The sequence below is a fragment of the Chiroxiphia lanceolata genome, chromosome 9, assembly GCF_009829145.1.
Source record: "Chiroxiphia lanceolata isolate bChiLan1 chromosome 9, bChiLan1.pri, whole genome shotgun sequence".
Lineage (NCBI taxonomy): Eukaryota > Metazoa > Chordata > Aves > Passeriformes > Pipridae > Chiroxiphia > Chiroxiphia lanceolata.
This window is the reverse complement of record NC_045645.1, coordinates 8,463,239-8,478,866: the sequence shown is the minus strand read 5'-3', so window position 1 is coordinate 8,478,866 and position 15,628 is coordinate 8,463,239. Positions and strand designations below refer to the sequence as shown.

At 41.3% G+C, this 15,628-nt stretch overlaps 1 protein-coding gene and 1 long non-coding RNA gene across 2 annotated transcripts in view; both read right to left on the bottom strand.

Annotated features, from left to right (window-relative positions):
* Nucleotides 1-1,137: 1,137 nt before the first annotated feature.
* The window catches only part of LOC116790731, a 32,425-nt gene continuing 17,934 nt past the window's right edge, over nucleotides 1,138-15,628 (bottom strand). The window contains exons 3-5 of the long non-coding RNA XR_004358472.1: nucleotides 4,224-7,800; nucleotides 2,120-2,293; nucleotides 1,138-1,428 (exon numbers count right to left, since the gene is read on the bottom strand). This is a non-coding gene — a long non-coding RNA (uncharacterized LOC116790731). The remainder of the gene's footprint in view (nucleotides 1,429-2,119; nucleotides 2,294-4,223; nucleotides 7,801-15,628) is intronic.
* Nucleotides 6,023-15,277, bottom strand: BTF3L4 (basic transcription factor 3 like 4). Its single transcript, XM_032695988.1, has 6 exons — nucleotides 15,162-15,277; nucleotides 14,076-14,139; nucleotides 13,185-13,298; nucleotides 10,767-10,968; nucleotides 9,300-9,359; nucleotides 6,023-8,434 (listed from the first exon to the last, which is right to left on the bottom strand). Exons 2-6 carry the CDS (start codon nucleotides 14,127-14,129, stop codon nucleotides 8,388-8,390), a joined length of 477 nt encoding a protein of 158 aa, XP_032551879.1. The 5' UTR covers nucleotides 14,130-14,139; nucleotides 15,162-15,277; the 3' UTR covers nucleotides 6,023-8,387.

Genomic DNA, 15,628 nt, shown 5'->3' with positions numbered 1-15,628 from the left:
GCTGTGGAAGTGTGCAGTGATTAATGAATTTGGGGTTGGGGAAGACAGATTGAATTTCAAGATAATGTACATGTGGGACAGAGGGGAGTTCATTAAGCCTGTAATTTATGCAGTAGGCAAAGGCTTCAAATGCTAGAAAGAATGAGCTTTCTAAGCTGAGTTCAAAGCACTCCCTACTACTAAAGACTTTGATTGAGAAAATATTTCAGCTTGGTAAAAATGTCATTTAGTGTAACAGGCCACAAAAATTAAAGCTGACCAGTAAACAAGGATGGTTCCCTTTGCCAGGATGACAAACATCTCAATGCAACTTTCACAAAATGGTGATTATGAAACAATTTTATGTCTGCTTCAAAGGGAATATGAATGGGATGGATTCTGTTGCCCATGTCCTCCTGCTGAGACACCACAGTTATTTCTGTAAGGAAGAAACCCTGACCCCTCTAAGTGGACTTCACTACCATTCATAATTAGTGAAAACCAGTTTCATTCATTACACAATCCCTGTGGAGGTTTAAGGGAAAGGGCTGTCTTTCGTTCTGTTTTTTTTTACAGAAAATAATGTAACAAGGAATTAGTATTGAGCAAGGCCTGCGGCACGATACATTGATGCAACACTAATGGCAACTGTGTTCTCCCCTTACCTTCAGTGTTTAACAGGCAGTCCCTGAGATCCAAGTATTAGCCCAGCAATGGCTGGAATGGCATTGGCTACACTCATTTCCCCTAATGGTAGAAAATATCCAATCAGTTGCAGCTGCACTGGCTTAGCAAATGCGTCACATACCAGCCTGTGCTATGTTCCTTATTCATGGAAACATACCTAAAATTCCCATTTGCCAAGTGTTGAAGATGGACTGGATGAGCCTGGGATCCCACAGACATTGGAATATGGCAGGAGGTTGGAACTACATGATCTTTAAGGTCCCTTCCAAACCATTATGGTTCTGCATTGAGTCAAAAAAACTGAATGAAAGAAGCAGTAACATCACCGGTGTTACGTAAAGATCTGGCTGAATAGTCACTCACTATTCTAGGCAGGTGTTCCTGCTGCCCCAGCAGTTCATTTTTCTTCCACTAATACATATGAGGGGGGAAAAACCCAACAACCCAACATACCAACCAACTAACAAAAAAAAATTCCACAAAACACACGCTCACCTCAATTGTGTCATTTATTGAGTCAGCAGTGATGGCAAACAGGGAATGGTTCGGACTTACCGCCACAGACAAACCCCACCACCACATCCCAGGAAGGTGCACATGGAGAGAATGGGGTCACAAGTACACACACTGCTCCTGCTTGTCCCAGGAACTCCATGGCTCTGCTTGACCCTTTCTGTTCTCCTGGCCATGTTTTGCCTTTGCAGCAGTGTGGCAACTCCCCGCTCGAGCAAAAGGACATCGCTTCACCAGGTGTAATTAGGCCTATAAAAAACCCACCCCAGGCTTTTATTTATGACTTGCTAAATCACAGGATTGAGATTTTGTGGAGTGCTGTGAGTCAGACACTTGGGAAGGCCTGACCAGGTCTTTCCTCAACATCTCAATGAGACATGTTTGTATGTTGTTCAGGTTTGTCCCTCAGTCAGCTGAATGCTCTGAGTTTGCTAAAAAAGCCTGGTACCTCATTTCAGCCAGCCAGAACCCTTGCAAACAATTTTGACTATGATGCAGAATTAAATAGGGCAGAATAAATAACAGTATGTACATCAGGAAGCTGCTTTCTTGGAGGAGAGGGAGAGAAACAAAAATGCTCTTTGGCATCTTTGAAATCTGCCCTTTATTTTGCTTTTACCAAACCAGAAAGAAATCCTGAGTATAAAACTTGCAAATGTTTCTGCTTTAACAGGATTACTTAACTATGGTAAGAACAACTGTTAAAGCTTGTTTTTATTGTACAAGTAGACAATGCATGTAATTCCTCCCACAGCAATTTTTCATGGGACTGCTTATGAGGGCAAGAGTAGTTGAGGACAAGTACTTAATCACCTCTCTCCTATCTTGGTTTATCTAAGTGTTAACATAAAAGGGTGAGAATTGAACCAAGGCACATCTCATACAAATTTTAACACAGATTAACGTCTCAGCAGAGGAACTAATAAAAAGAATTGCTCACCATATTTATTCAATGCAAGTGAATTCTTGTTCTAGTTCATTTGTTCTTTCCTGACAAATACTTGCCATCCTGAATCATAATGAACATGAGGGCCCAAGCAGTTTGAAAGTAGCAGCATACTGTGCTGTCAGTCCAAATTCAACAGTTCTGGTTCTCAGACAATACTCACAACAGCTATAGAGAAAGGAAGATGACAAAACAACCAGTCACAAAGCAGAGTGCACTTGGAATACATTCCTGAGGATGGTACTGTGAGCCATTGAGGAAATGTAGATATAAGTCACCTAAACCTTTTATTACAGCTTATTGCAAACTCAGGGAGTGCTTGTGCAGATTAAAAGCATTAAGAGTGCGTGCATTTTTCATGGAAAAGTTTCCATCAGTTAAGATGCTAATGATGTATGTCTGCTTGCAGCCAAAGAACAAGCAAGCTCGTTCCCCCAGTTCTCAGTGACCCAGACTGCATTATAAAAATAAAAATCCTCTATAATTTACAAAATCATCAGGGTAGAAAATGTATACCACAAGAAACAATAGCCAGATTATCCCTTCAAATTTGACTATAGCCTTTAAAAGAAAAAGAGTGGCTGGAATATTTTTATGGAAAACCCATTTCAAGGTTCTCAGGAGAACCGAGCTGGAAAAAATCACCATGTAATGGGATAAACTATTACAATTTCAGGGCTGTAAGTGGCCAACAAGATTTCTCAGTGCATGCTGCCAATAAAAGCAACCCTGCAACTCAAAGGGCAGGAGAAGAGTTAGAGGCAACAATATCTCTGTGTTCAAAAGTTAATAATTTACAACAACACAGAAATCAAGTGGCTGAGAGAAAGGTGATACAAAAAGACTAGAAAATGTAACACATTCCCTGTTTTTCAGAAGACCAACATCACTTTTGTTTCAAAATAGAAGCTCAGCAAATTAGTCAAATATCCAGCAGGAGATCATGAGAAAACCTGGTGTCTTTCAGTGGAGCTGAGGAAGCAGGCTGTGGGAAACCTAAGGGGAAGAAATCCTTATTCAAAGTAAAAATTATTTTAGGCCCTATTTGCTTTCCTTCAGAAACAGCAACATGCAAAAGTGTCACTAATTACAACTGTCCATCACACAGAGCAGAGCAGAGTCTCCAGCAATAGAGCAAGAGTTTCAAAATGAACAGAGCAGAAGCTTTAGTTGCATCATTATCCCTGGAGATTCTAACAATGCTGCAAGCAAGTTACAGCTATTTTCAATTCAACACCACGTACCAGAACCCATTTGAAATCAGATCTTGTCACAAAAGTGGAAATTCCTTATTAAAGATCTTAGTAAATAACTTAAAAAGTGATTTTCAATGAACAAGAACCTGCAGGATGAATCAAAACTTCAACAGCTTGCTGCAATAAATCAGTGTTCATCTAAACAGAGACATGCAAAATGGGCTCATGGGAAGGCTGTGGAGTAGAGGGATGGCTGGAGCAGAGGATGATAGGGCACACTGGGGTCACATGCTGCAGTTTATCAGCCCATGGTGCAGGCAGTGCCTGTGTCTCACAAGGCACAGTGAACTAGTCTGAGACCTTGTTTCACAATGTCAAGTTTAGAAACACGCTGCAAGTTTCAGTATCTGACCACATGGTCACCCAGGGCACCAATACAGCAAATCCTTCTCTTTCCCCAAACTCAGTAGGATCCTGGCAGCAGCAGCACAGGTTTGCCCCCAGTCTTGCCAAGCCAAGCCTCAGCAGCAGAGGCAGCAGCAGCAGCAGCAGGGCTGAAAGGCCAGTTCAGTGCAGCCTGGAGGCTGGTTACTGCTGCCCATCCCCACTGCCCAAACAGAGCCTGCAATCACTGCCCCTCACCCTTCATCTCACACAGACTGAACACTGCCTGGCAGGGGGTGAGCAAAGGACACAAGAGGGGCTCCAAAGCTACAGCTTCAGAGCAAGCTGGTCCAGCTGACCTCAGGCATCAGCTTGAAAAAGCAAAGGAAGTGGAAGACTGCCCCACTGGCAGCAGAGAAGCCAGAGATTAGTGAAAGCTTTTCAGGGAATTTCACTCTTGGTGTGCAAAGGCCTGGTAACCTGATGACAATCAGCTGAGGTTTTAAGTCCTCACTTACCTGTATCTGGTTACAATTTGCATCACTCAGAAACTCCCAGCTTCACACATGGCCTCAAAATGAGATCTGCTGTTCTCAAAATGGAATTTGTGCCACATTTCCCAATATCTGTGGAGAGCTGGTCTCAGCACTGGCTCTTCTTTATCAGCTAAGTTGCATTAAATATAATCTAAAAATATATTAAATATTTTCTAATATTACCTTTCGACATAAGCAGTTACTATAGCTGCCACAAGGATGGTGCAAGGGAGGGCAAGAGGTTGCATAACTCCTTTTATTCAGCTGGGATATGTGCACTGAAAGGTCAAAGGGCCTTGGAACGGGATTTTTTGTTTCAATGTTTGCCTCAGCATTAATACTTAATCAAAAATATCAAAACAGCTTCAAGAACTCAAATGAGCAGATAATCTCCTTTTACTTTAAGGAGGCAACTAATTTAGCTTAGCTACAAAAATCTACCTGTAAATGCAAAGTTCAAGGAAATGCCACCTAATATTTGAGGATCTATAAGACACCATTTGTCAAGAAAAAACAGTATCTGAGCAAGCTGTGGGTCTGTTGTGTAGTGAGAGGGTGTTCAAAGTACTGACAGGCCACTGAATACCGTGTGCTTATTATGTAGAAGTAGCTTTTTTATACCAATTGCACAGAGATGTAGCTCTCTTAAGAAACATCCAGTTTTGTGTTCAGTTATTTACAAAGTACACATAGGAAGCAGAGCAGTGCTGGAATAAAGGCAACCCAAGGCACTGGAAGATGTACAAGTGCTATTTCTTGCCCAACACAGATGGATGTGAATGAAAGCTTAATTCCCAATAACCCTGCTCTAGGAATCAACCCAAGCTTCCACCCAAACATACCAAGACAACTGATTTTAGAATTAGTCTCTTTGCTTGCTCCACTTGGCTACCTGAATTCTTGATTGACACTGCAGCCCTCATGTTTCTGAATAAATCCATGAAGTTCTTCAGTGTCTGCAAACCGGTCTTTGAAAGTGGAGGAATAAATAAAAAAACATTACTTGATGGGAAAGCAAACAGTTGAAGGTGAATAACCATTCTCTGCACTTCTGCTATCACTCCTGCAAAGCTGCTGTGGCTGCTGTTGTGATGTGCTTCTGTTCTGCATCACTTCATTTGCTCAAGTACAAAACATGGACCATTGAATTAGTGAAATCTGCATCTCCAAAATAAAGTCTGTTCACTTTGTTGAAGAAACCAGTATTGTCTTCAAGTAATAAAACCAAACTGATCTGAAGTGCCAGTAGAAGAATTCACTCACCTTCATGTAAGGAGCAGTTTGTTCAGTCCCTCTGTACATCCCTACTGTCTGGAGCAGCACAGTCTGATTCTAGGGAATGTTAGGAGGATCCTTCCTGGACATTCCTCAGGAGAGGCTTGAGTTCATCTCTTACATACAGTACAGCTTTACTGTGCTGCTAAAGCTTCCTCAGTTCCTTCCTGACACTGGTCAATCAACATACTGCTCAGTAATTAAATCAGCTCTAAGACCTCTGGAGCTCATCTTGTACACACCAAATCCAAAACATTACTTGTGAAGATCCTGGCAGAAGGGAGTGCATAGCAACTCCTTGTTCCCATGGGAAGCTGACAAATACGAGCAAGTTATCGACATATTTCAGTTTCAAGCCAAGCAAAGAACATTTTCATGTTCACTTTTGTGCGGGGAGTTTTTATTTACCAACACTCCCTGAAACTACTTTTAATAACCCTGCATTTCCATCAGCATGTACAAGCACTGTTTGTGTTATACCATGAATAAATACAAAGAAAAAAGAGTTTTTCCCACAACAGCCTTGATGGGCTACTTTTAATTAAAATCAGTTTAATGATTGATAAGCTCTAGTATTTCCAGCAGCAAATCGTAAGTGGTTGACTGTTTCCAGATACAGTGAAAAAACTGAATAGAACTACATAAGCTAGCATAGTTAGTTTACTGGTTGTCAACATAGGAAAAACTGAGGGTTTAACACATAAATTGTCATGACCAAGAGCAAAAACTAAGTGAGTATTTTGGAGGAATTAGAAAGTTCAGCTATATAAACTTATGGAATAATTGTTTCCAAGGCTTACTTTTAATCTCTCTCAAAATTACTTTTGACATACTTCCTACATCAGAAACCAATGAGCAGGAATTTTCAGTATCTGATTAGCATTTAGGAAGGGGATGTCCCATACATCATCTCAGTACAGTTGCTACTTTGAAAGGGTCTTTGCTCACGCCTCTCAAGCAAATGGAAGAACACTGCAAATACCTGTTGCTTTGTGTCCTTCCTTTACTCCTTGGGCTCGCAGAGGCAGCAGAAGGCAATTCCATGTTACTGGGCACACACAACATCTCCTTATAGACACAAATCATCTGCAGCTGATCAGCCATACAACAAACCAAAGGTTCATTCATCACCATAGGGAAAACAGGAGTGAGTATAGGGAGTGTGAAATCCTAAAGCCCTACCGGAATCCTCCCCAGTCCTGCATGTGTCTTCCTCAGTCACTGCCATAAGGAATGCAGCGCTGTTCCAAACAGCTGCTGCATCCACCTGCCCTTGGTGGGAGGAGCAGACAACACACAGGAGGAAGCATTTCCTCTTTTGTACTTTTATTTTGTAGTAAGATCCATGTAGTATATAAAATATAACAGGAGAAACAGAACGGAGCCTGTAAAACGAACTGAGGAGTTCAGAGGACAAACCACTACAGTTCTACTTCTGTGGTTTTACGAAGTCTCCAGAACTCATGGACTGTTTGCTTGGACTATTACAGTTCTCTAGCCTATGAGCCTACATCAAAAGCTGATATGTTCCAATTAAGCCATAGTTAAGTGACAGATGTAGAAAAAAACAAAACCAGAACGGCTTTCTTAAGCCACAGCTGCCCTTGAGAGAGGTTACAATGATGTCTAACTATACTGTAATGCACATTACATCAAGAACCTTGAAAGAGCCTCTGAAAAAACAGGTTCACATTAAGCATTTTAAAGAAAGGTCATAAATACTGCACTGTACCAACAGTACTTCCCAATGTCCTCCTCATGCCTGAGGAGCATTTGTGTTTTGTAAGAAGCTACTACATAGATGACACCAAACCTAGAGGTAGGTTATAGGCCAAGGTAACTTACAGGCAAAAAAAAAAATCCCTTTAGAGCTAATCACTGCACAAACTGCCCAGCAGGAAGCAAGGCAAAGTGTCAACAACTCTTTCCTCCCACTCTAGGCATTGTTCACACAGTGCATTTAATTCCTAGTGCCGTAAGAATGACAGTGGATCATCAGCTGCTAGTAAATGCAATCATGCCAAGAGAACAGCTTGAAGTTATTCAAGCAAAAACCTGTTACTGTGTAAAACTGGTGCACTGGACTGTTACCAACCAGACCTCCAAGCTTAGGAAGTGACCCAAGAGTAGAGAACCAAAATGTTTGGTTTTCTTTTGACTGGGAAATACTCCAGTAACCAACAGGAGAACACACTGCTAAGCCTACACGGAAAGAGTCAAATATCAGCTTGTATCAAAAGGTTAGAGACCAAAAAAAAAAAAAAAAAAAGAGTTGAAGAAGTTTCTGAGACCAGGTTTTAAAAAAGTTACTGTACCAAACAAGCTGCTGAAACAGCTCATCTTCGGTATCATTTGAGATCAACACAGGGTTGATAACAAATGTGTACACTGAGAAACATCTGCAAGTACAATAGTTAACAGCAAATTAACCCCAAGTGTTAATGGTGCAATGCCTTCAGGTCACAAAACGTGAACAAAACGTTCACCTTAACTACCTTCTGTGCGCTACCTGGTGGTACTCAAAAGCAGCAATGCTGAAGATTCGTTTTATTTCTACTTCCAGAGGAAAAGGGGAAATGGTTAAATAAGCGTTCTCCAATTTGTTCTCCACTATACGTACACCCACACACATACACACACCCCTCAAAATGCACTGACATTTCTTTTTTGACCAAAAGAGTAGATCCTGGGAGTAAGTGCAAAATGCAAAATCAACTGACAGAAAATGCTGAACAAACAGCATCATAAAAATACAAAATATTTATATTACTGAACTATTAACAGATGATGTTCTCTGTTTCTTTAAACTTTGGAACCACATAGCTGATTTCTTAAATCTAGTCCATGCCAGCTTCCAGAACTATTAATGTTTTAGTTAGCTTCATTCTTTGATGCTTCATCAAAATTTTCTACGAGATCTGAAAAAGATGAAGATATTTAATACAGTAATGCCCAATAAGGTTACCTTTAATGAAAATGCATACATTATAGGAGAGGTTAAGTAGTACTTAACTACACTCAGGGAAATCATTTTCTTATGGGCAGATTTCAAAAGGCTTTAGAAAATATCGTTTGTTTGGACATACACAAAGAACTAGAAACACAGGAACGCTCAGACAGTGAAAATTCTAATATTGAGTGATTAAGATCTGATTTTCAAAGGTGCTCTATTAGCTGTAGTTGGGTTTCAAGCATCTGCATCCTTTAAAGAATGCCTGAAGTTTTAGAGAATTGAATTTTATGCAAGGTCACAAAGAAATAAGGCAGTGCCAAAGCATGAGGATTTGAACCTCTGATCCACAAGTGTGTTGTTTTAGCTAACACACCATACTGACGGATACAGCAGAATGTGGTGATTAATAAGACAGTTATTCACTGTCATATTAAGAACTTACCATATTTTTTTTACTTTCAGATACTGACATAAGCTTTTTTTCTTCTACTACAGAAATAAAACTCCCCACTCTAGTCTCTGATTTGAAAACAACCTGACAACTATACCAGTTGTGTCATTTTGCAGCCCTCAAACCCTGTTTGGATATTCAGATACCTGCTCAATCTCACTGAAGGTATTTTAACCTAGTTTCACTTAATAATTAGGATGTTTGCACAAAGTAAACCCTTTTTCAGAAGCTGGACTTCAAAGCCATGTTTTAATGCTGCCCTATATATGAAGCCTCCCCTAGCAAGTGAGGAGTATAATCATACCAAGAGCTAAATATTTCAGTGTATGAATCAAAATATTTATACATTAAATGGACATAAAAATGTGTATGTGCCTACCTGGGACATCATCATCTTCTTCATCAATATCTTCAGATTTTGGTGCTTTACTATCCAACACTGTAAAAAGAAACTTGGTGCTGAGTTCTCATGATACAGAATTAGGGACACTCACATGACACAATAAAAGCCACACAGGTGAAAAAAGAAAGCATTTCCCCAATAGTGAAAAGCACACAAATGACCAGGTATTGACAGTTAACAGCATGACCAAAAGGCCTACATGTGGACATTATTATACCAAAGTATTGGCAGGGCCATTTTAAAATGCTATGGGGTAATTCATGCAGAGCTTGCAAAAGATCAACTGATATAGAAAACCCCCAGTGTGACTAAATCTAACTGGTGTCATGTGTTTCAATGCAACAACAATGTGGTACCAATCAGTGACCAACATATCACATGATTCAATTACCAAGGGGCCACAACTGTAGGAAAAAGTATTTCCATATCAGCTGTCCTGCATTAAACCTACTCTGTCAGTCACAGATTGTGCTCCAAGTAACCTAGAGAAATGAAAGAACTAGAAAAATAAAGTACTTTTTCCTCACTGTACTATCCAAAGAAAGCACAGCATCCATTGGTACTGAGGTTGCATCAAATGAAATACGCTTATGATTATCCACCCCTCTGGATTTTAAAAGGTATTTTACTTATTAATAAAGAAAAAGAAACCCTCTACTTTCACTTAAACTCTGAACATGAAACGTGGAAGAAGTTGAAACTCGTTTAGAAAGAATAACTATTTGCTGAAAACATTAGAACAGGTGATGTATATTCCAGTTCCAAATACAGACAACTGCGACATGTCCAACTACAGTCATCTTAATGGCCAGAACAGTCTCAACTGGAATTGTCCCTAATCTTCATTTCTGAACTGTAAAATTACAGTAATAATTATGGCGCATATACACACACCCTCATGCTCCCAAGGTTTTAAAATAAATAGAAAAATCAAGAATCACAGTCAAAACTGTGATTTGATTTTTTTAATTTTCAATCAAAACTCTCATTTTTAATTAGATTTCTTAAGTCTTGGTTGAATTCCAAAGGGAATTGAGGAGTAGGAGAACATATTCCTTATTCTATAATCAAACAGAAATATTTTTTGTAGGAACAAAGAAAACAGAGTCGATTCCCTGACAAAAAGAACCAGCTGAGTTTTTCCAAGTAAAAACGTGAACTTGCTTTCCTAAGTAGTCTCCCATACATAGTTGTACACCTGCAATAACAGCATGCCAGACTTACCTATTTTAATTTTTTTAAATCAGGACATGCCTATATAATCTTGAATCAACAAGAAAAGTTTTTCCCTCACCCTACACTTCCTCAACAGTGGCAAATAAAAAGTAATCAAGGGTGTGTGCACTTTTCTTTAAGTCACATAGTGTTGCTAAATTTGGGTTAAAACTTTTAAGCACTTCATATGTTCTTTAAATCAGCTATGAAAGACTCCAAAAGACCTACCTTGTCTTGGGAATTGTTCAGCTAACTTCCTGAGACTTGTTAAGCTGTCAGCACCAAGCTGGCTTAAGATGCCCGGAAGCATTTCTGTGATCGGTTTAGCCTCTGCATGACCAGTAATTGCAAAAGTGTTGGCAGACAGGGAAGCTTGAACCTTGGGGTTGTTGAAGTGAATAACTGTTCCATCGTCTTTTATCATGTTCACCTGTTTAAATATAGTAATAACATTTACCAAAGTGTTGCAGCATCTGGTTGAATGAGCGTGATCATTAAAATCCAGATTTAAAGTATTAAAATATAAAAAATTACAAAGCTACCACTCCTCTTAGAGAATAATATAAGCATGACAAAAGCACGTGGAATTAATACCACCTAAACCGGAAGTAAATATGAGTTAATGGTAAAATATGGGCTCGTACATACTATATGATGAGGCAGAACTTAACAGCTATGGTTCCTTCATAAAATGAACTTACCTGAATACTAATAAATATATAAGGAGTATAAGTTATAATGCAGTTCAAGTGTATTTTTAACAAAAGCAAAAAAATACACATAGATTATTACACTGCAAGGTATAAACATGTTAATGTGAAGAAGGTCTGGGGAGGAAAACCCCCCCAACAAACCAGCCAAACTCTTCAGCTCTGTGGTGACTCTTCACAGGTTCAAAACTCCAACAGCAAAGCCCAGCCACACCAGTTTAAGCCACTGCCTTTCACAAGTACCTGTGACACCTATCAGGAAATCCCAGTAATTCCATGATGACTCTTTTAAGACTAAGGACATCATACAGTGATCCTGCTCTTTTTCTTTTTCCTGGTCTTCTGAATCACCAAGAATTAAGATTTAATGGCCAGTGTAGTGTCCTGCTTTGCACCTTCTGTCAGTTTATACTGGCATATTTGTATGGGTTTACGTTGCGTTTTTCAACTTAATGGGAGACAGCACGGACAGTTAAAAAGGTTTTTCTTCTAGGCATTAAACTCACGTGACAAAATTAATAAGTAAGGTTTTTAGCAGAAATTACAGGGAGAAATAAGAGATTTAAAATATAAAAACATCCCAAGTTCTAAATCCTCACACAGCAGAAGAGGTTCAAAATATGTTTTGAACAGGAAAACCAGGTGTGTTGCTTTCCTGCAAAACTAAACAATGTCCTGTCCTTTGCACATAAGGAAATGGTAAAGGCTTCAAGCACAGTCATCCTGTTACTTAAAAACCTCTTTTAAAGCCACACAGATGAGTAACTCATGCTTGACTCAACGTTGCTACCCTCTCCAAACTCTTTTACACAAAGCTTACCAAGGTCAACTTGTCTTCACCTGAACACAACATACTGCAATTCTGTCTCTAGCTATCAAGGCAGAAACATTTTGCACTGTCTTCACATCAAGATATTTAAAATCCTTAATAACTGTGCCTAAGTAAAGATCCTGAGATTTGTGTGAAAAAGGAAACCGAAACACACCCCCATAACTGTGTCCTTCTTTGGGTTCACATAACTCAGTATATACATACTGAGCTTAAGAAAACAGGGAAATAAAAGTGTTTATGCAAGAGAGGACTGAAAATCTATAAGCAAACCGGGCTGCTACAGCAAAATCTGCATTTGCCTTTGGAAGAGAGAATGCACTACGTGACCTCTGCAGGCACCTTGCAAACCTGCTTAAATTAATTAATCACAGATTAAATACTGCGCTTCTTTAACCAAGCACTACAGTAATACTGAGTTCATGAGGGAGGAACACCTCCTCCTCCCATGTACGAGTGTCACTCCCTACAGTGTTATGGAAAACATGTTTCATTCATACCTGTCAATTAGAGGTATTCAAGGAACATCTGAAACCCTCACATTCCCACTTACATTAGCACAGAAGCTGCTTCTGTAGGGTCTCTGCAGTGTTTTAAGAAATATCATCTCCTGTAACTACTGCAAACAATTCCAGCAACTTTTGTAAAGTAGTAAAGGATCCTAATTTTAATAATATGGACTCAAGTTCTTACCCTAGGTATTTCTAAACTTTTCTTTATATTCTACACCACACAACTCTTGCCCTGGATGTGCCTGCATAGAACACGTGTACTTACTGCTCTTTTGAGTAGGTAATCACGTTCATAAAAGTTAAGAACAAAGAGAAGTTTTGTTCTGTGGCGACTGCAAGACACACACAACACACAGCTTACTACCTCCTGTAACCACTATGTGGCCAGCAGAACCTTCTCCCTTCTTTCTCCAGGTACATATACACAATTCATTTCACCGAGACAACAATCAATCAAATAACTTTGCCTATCAATAAACAGATCTGTAAGTTTTTGCTTGGAAGCCTGTTGTAAAAACAAAAGCAAAATCCACCACATCACCCCCAAAACAATGCAGTGAATTTAATTTCAAACAGGAAACACTTATCACTATACCTCTTCAATGCCAGCAATGTTATTTACTGCCAGTTTTTTGAGGGAACTCTGAAGTTTTTTGTCATCAGCTGTAGCTGTTCTGTGCACCACCTTCTTCTTTCTGCGAGCTGTTCCCTGGGAAACAATCAAGAGACAACAGTCAGCCATGCTCAGAATTTCTCAACACTAATTGTGAAAGTCCTATCACAGTCTGAGCAACATCTTCCAAGTTATGAGATGCTTCTATAGTCCTATTTCTCTTTACCTACAGCTTTAGCCATCAGTCTCAATTTCAAGGTTTTTCTTAAACGTAAAGGACCAAAAGACACCAAATAGCAGCAGTATTTTCCTTTCCTACAAGCCAGATTACAAAAATACTATTTACTACTAAGCAAAATATAAGAAATTTTCCCCAAGAACTCCATTTTTTCCAGGACGAAGCACAAATACAGTGATTTAACAGCAATTTTGGAATTTCTACTTTGCAAAATTCTGTGGAAGTTTGGCAGGGGATGAGGCCCCCACACTGAACAAACTCCATGCCTTTTTTTTTTTGGTCAGATTAACTACCTGCTGGCTCAGAGAAAAACAAAGCTCAGTGCAGAGTTAGTGCCTGGAGTGGACATTGAAAATCCCCAACAGGAAGAAGGGAAAGGCAGAACTGGAACACCCAGCAGGTGAGCTCAGCTGGAGCTTCCACAGGTCACAACAAGTCACTGAATTAGCAGAACTCTTACACCCTGGAAACTGCTAATCCAGCAGCTGGGAACTGAAAGAAACTTGCATTTCAGGTAGAAGCACCACGATACAGATCACACAAAACCCATATCTGTCAAGTCTCAGAAAAATAGTTTTTCCCCTTCTGTGAACTATAACCTATGTTTTGAAAAGCATCTCTGGTGGGTTTCTTACCTTTCCTCCTATTCGGACCTGTGCTTGAAGCTTGGCCAGTTTTTCTTGGTTCATAGTGATGTGTCTGAAAAATAACAAGAAGATACAAAACCCAAGTTAACAACCAAAACAGTAAGAAAAAAAATGTCACAGTCCATTTTCAAAGCACTCCTAAGATTTCGGTGGGTTTTTGAAACTTACAGAACACTACCCAAAACACTGCGTCCAACAAAAACACACAAACAAAGGTTTAAAACCTAAATAATCTGAAGTGGTCCTGTAGCAGGCCATTTAGCTGAAGTGCCTGTGACACAATAAGGCAAATCAACAAGACACTTCATTCCGCATCAGTAAATTCCCAGTGTGCCAATTTACTTTTGGAAGCACTGAATTGAACTCAAACCAGACCCAAACCAGCACAACTGCTTCTGGGAAATACCCTTATCTTTAAGAGGGCCCAGGGAGAGATTCGTCACTAAACTACTTCGAATACTATTTCCATATAATGAATCTCTGATACTTGTAACTAATAAGTGAGCTCTGAACCCCGTGAGTTCGGATCTGGACGGATTTCCCGTAAGAACCTCTGGAAGCCCTGCATCCCATTCAATGACTGGGAAGTCAGTCCAGTGGCTTCTTCCACGGGTCAAGCGGGACCTTTAAAGACTGAAAGCCCTGAAAAAAACCCGTAATGGGTGGGAAAACACCTCCAGCCTTCCAGCACAAGGAACGCGTTCCGCTGCTGTGCCCCAGCAAGTGATCAGAGATCCCGGGAATGACGGGGAAGCCCCCTCCGCGTGTGCTTTGTGCCGGAGAGAGGGATCAGCACCGGCAGGAGAAGAGGCTCGGGGCGGCTCGCCGGGCACCCCCTAAGCACGGGGAGCGAGAGGGGCTCAAGGCTGATCCCTCAGGAGCCTGTATGGCCGCGGTCCCCCGAGCTGGGGCAGCCCCCGCACATCGTCCCGCCGCAGGGCCTCGCTCCCTCGGCGTCTCCTCGGGAAACGGCCCAGCGCGGCGGGCGGGGACGGGACCAAGTCCCCCGCCCCAGGCCACCGGGGGCACGGTAAGGGCGGGCCGCCGGGACGCGGAAGCAGCAAGACCCCTCACCTGAGCGCGGCGGAGCCCCCGCGGCCAACACGCGGCGAGAACAAGATGGCGGCCGGGAAAGGAAAGAGAGGCGCACAGAGAAAGGAAGCTCCCCTCCACGTGACGGCGCCGGCCCGCCCCCCGATTGGCGGAGCCGCCCAATCATTTGCATAGGGGCGGGAGAGGGGGTGCGCAAGACTTCCTGGGAGTTGTAGTCTCTGGGTGGGGGGGGACAGACACTCGGTGCCCCGGGGCAGGGAATGGCGGCCTGGGGTAATAACCAGTGTCCTGGGGCAGGGAGCGGTGTCTTGCTGTAGTCTCGGGTGCCCCCGGTCAGGGAGCGATGGCTGGTGACCCAAACCCGGGGCGCGGCGGCTCCAAAGGCGTCACCACGTGCTCCGCTGTCTCCCTTAGCGAACCCTCCTTCACGCACGGCGCTTTGCGGTCGGTTTTGCCTTCCCGACAACTGGGCAATTCCGGAGAGCAGC